Source organism: Limulus polyphemus, unplaced genomic scaffold (genome assembly GCF_000517525.1).
Source record: "Limulus polyphemus unplaced genomic scaffold, Limulus_polyphemus-2.1.2 Scaffold3939, whole genome shotgun sequence".
NCBI lineage: Eukaryota > Metazoa > Arthropoda > Merostomata > Xiphosura > Limulidae > Limulus > Limulus polyphemus.
The window spans coordinates 101,209-102,527 of NW_013669549.1; the positions used below are offsets into that span (position 1 = coordinate 101,209).

At 30.8% G+C, this 1,319-nt stretch overlaps 1 protein-coding gene across 1 annotated transcript in view; it reads left to right on the forward strand.

The window, feature by feature from the left end:
* LOC106470316 overlaps positions 1-362 on the forward strand; it is a gene marked incomplete at its 3' end in the record, with an annotated part of 17,058 nt that extends 16,696 nt beyond the window's left edge. The window contains exon 4 of the mRNA XM_022398940.1: positions 263-362. Coding sequence (XP_022254648.1) covers positions 263-362 — 100 coding nt within the window. The remainder of the gene's footprint in view (positions 1-262) is intronic.
* Between the last annotated feature and the right edge of the window lie 957 nt (positions 363-1,319).

Genomic DNA, 1,319 nt, shown 5'->3' on the forward strand with positions numbered 1-1,319 from the left:
TTTGGAGTTTGTAGCTTTAAAGATGTGGCCGTGCATAAGGAAAGACGCAGAGAGAGAGAGAGACATTTGCGTTTATATATATATATCTAGATATAACTTCTTGTGGATTATACTAAAATTATATTATATAATTATCGTTGATAACCTCGATATTTAAATCTTAATTAACCTTATCAAATGCACTATATTATCTTTTTTTTTCTTTTAGATTTATATTCACACCTCATTTACGCTGTTTTTCTTATATCTATTATATCTGCAGGTTTAAGGATAAGAATTTTTAACTTACTGCTGAAGTCACTTTTGTGCTTGCTCTATGTTCTGAGAGTTGCTTTAGATCGAGGACCGAAGTATGCCAAATGGTAAGCCCTTTATTTACTAAATAACAGTATTATTATTCCAGAAGGTAGATCTTTGTTTACTAAGTAACAGCATTATCATGGCAGATGGTAAATCTTTGTTTATTGAGTAACAGTATTATCATGGCAGATGGTAAATCTTTGTTTACTAAGTAACAGCATTATCATGGCAGATGGTAAATTTTTGTTTATTGAGTAACAGCATTATCATGGCAGATGGTAAATCTTTGTTTACTAAGTAACAGCATTATCATGGCAGATGGTAAATCTTTGTTTATTGAGTAACAGCATTATTATGCCAGATTTTTACTAAATAACAGGGTTATTATATTAGCTTTTAAAGGGTAGCGGCGAATCCTTGTCAACATAAGGCACAGAACATTTACAAATGTTAATCCTTGTATAACCGACTTAGTTACATATCACTTTCTTCCAGTGGAGTCAACACCTATTATATTATTAAACAATTGGGTGAAATCACTTATTTACTTTTTGAAAATACATAAGAAATCCTTACAATAATCATTAAGATTAATTGCAGTATTGACAGCATTTTTGTTTAAATGTTTTGAGTGAATCATATGATAAATACGGTAGTAATTATAGTAGGAATCGGCCAGATGTGCGATATGTGCAATACAAATTAAAATCTCAAACACACTGAATACAGTATGTAAACAAAACTTTATAAGCACTTTACACACACTGTTGGTTAGTAAACAAACCACTACAAAGTAAAAAGCCTCCAAAGCACTTGAGAAAGTCGGTAAAGTAAAAATAAAAATTTCACAAAGCCATAAATTTGTCAATCTGGCTATATGACTGACTAACGTTATTGAAAAGGCATAGCTCTCTCCTGCCTTCACCTTATGCAAATCAAAATGTACATGATTGAATTACGTTACTTTGGTTACAAGTGTTTATCTTAGTTTTACTTATAACCTAGGCAATAACAAGTAA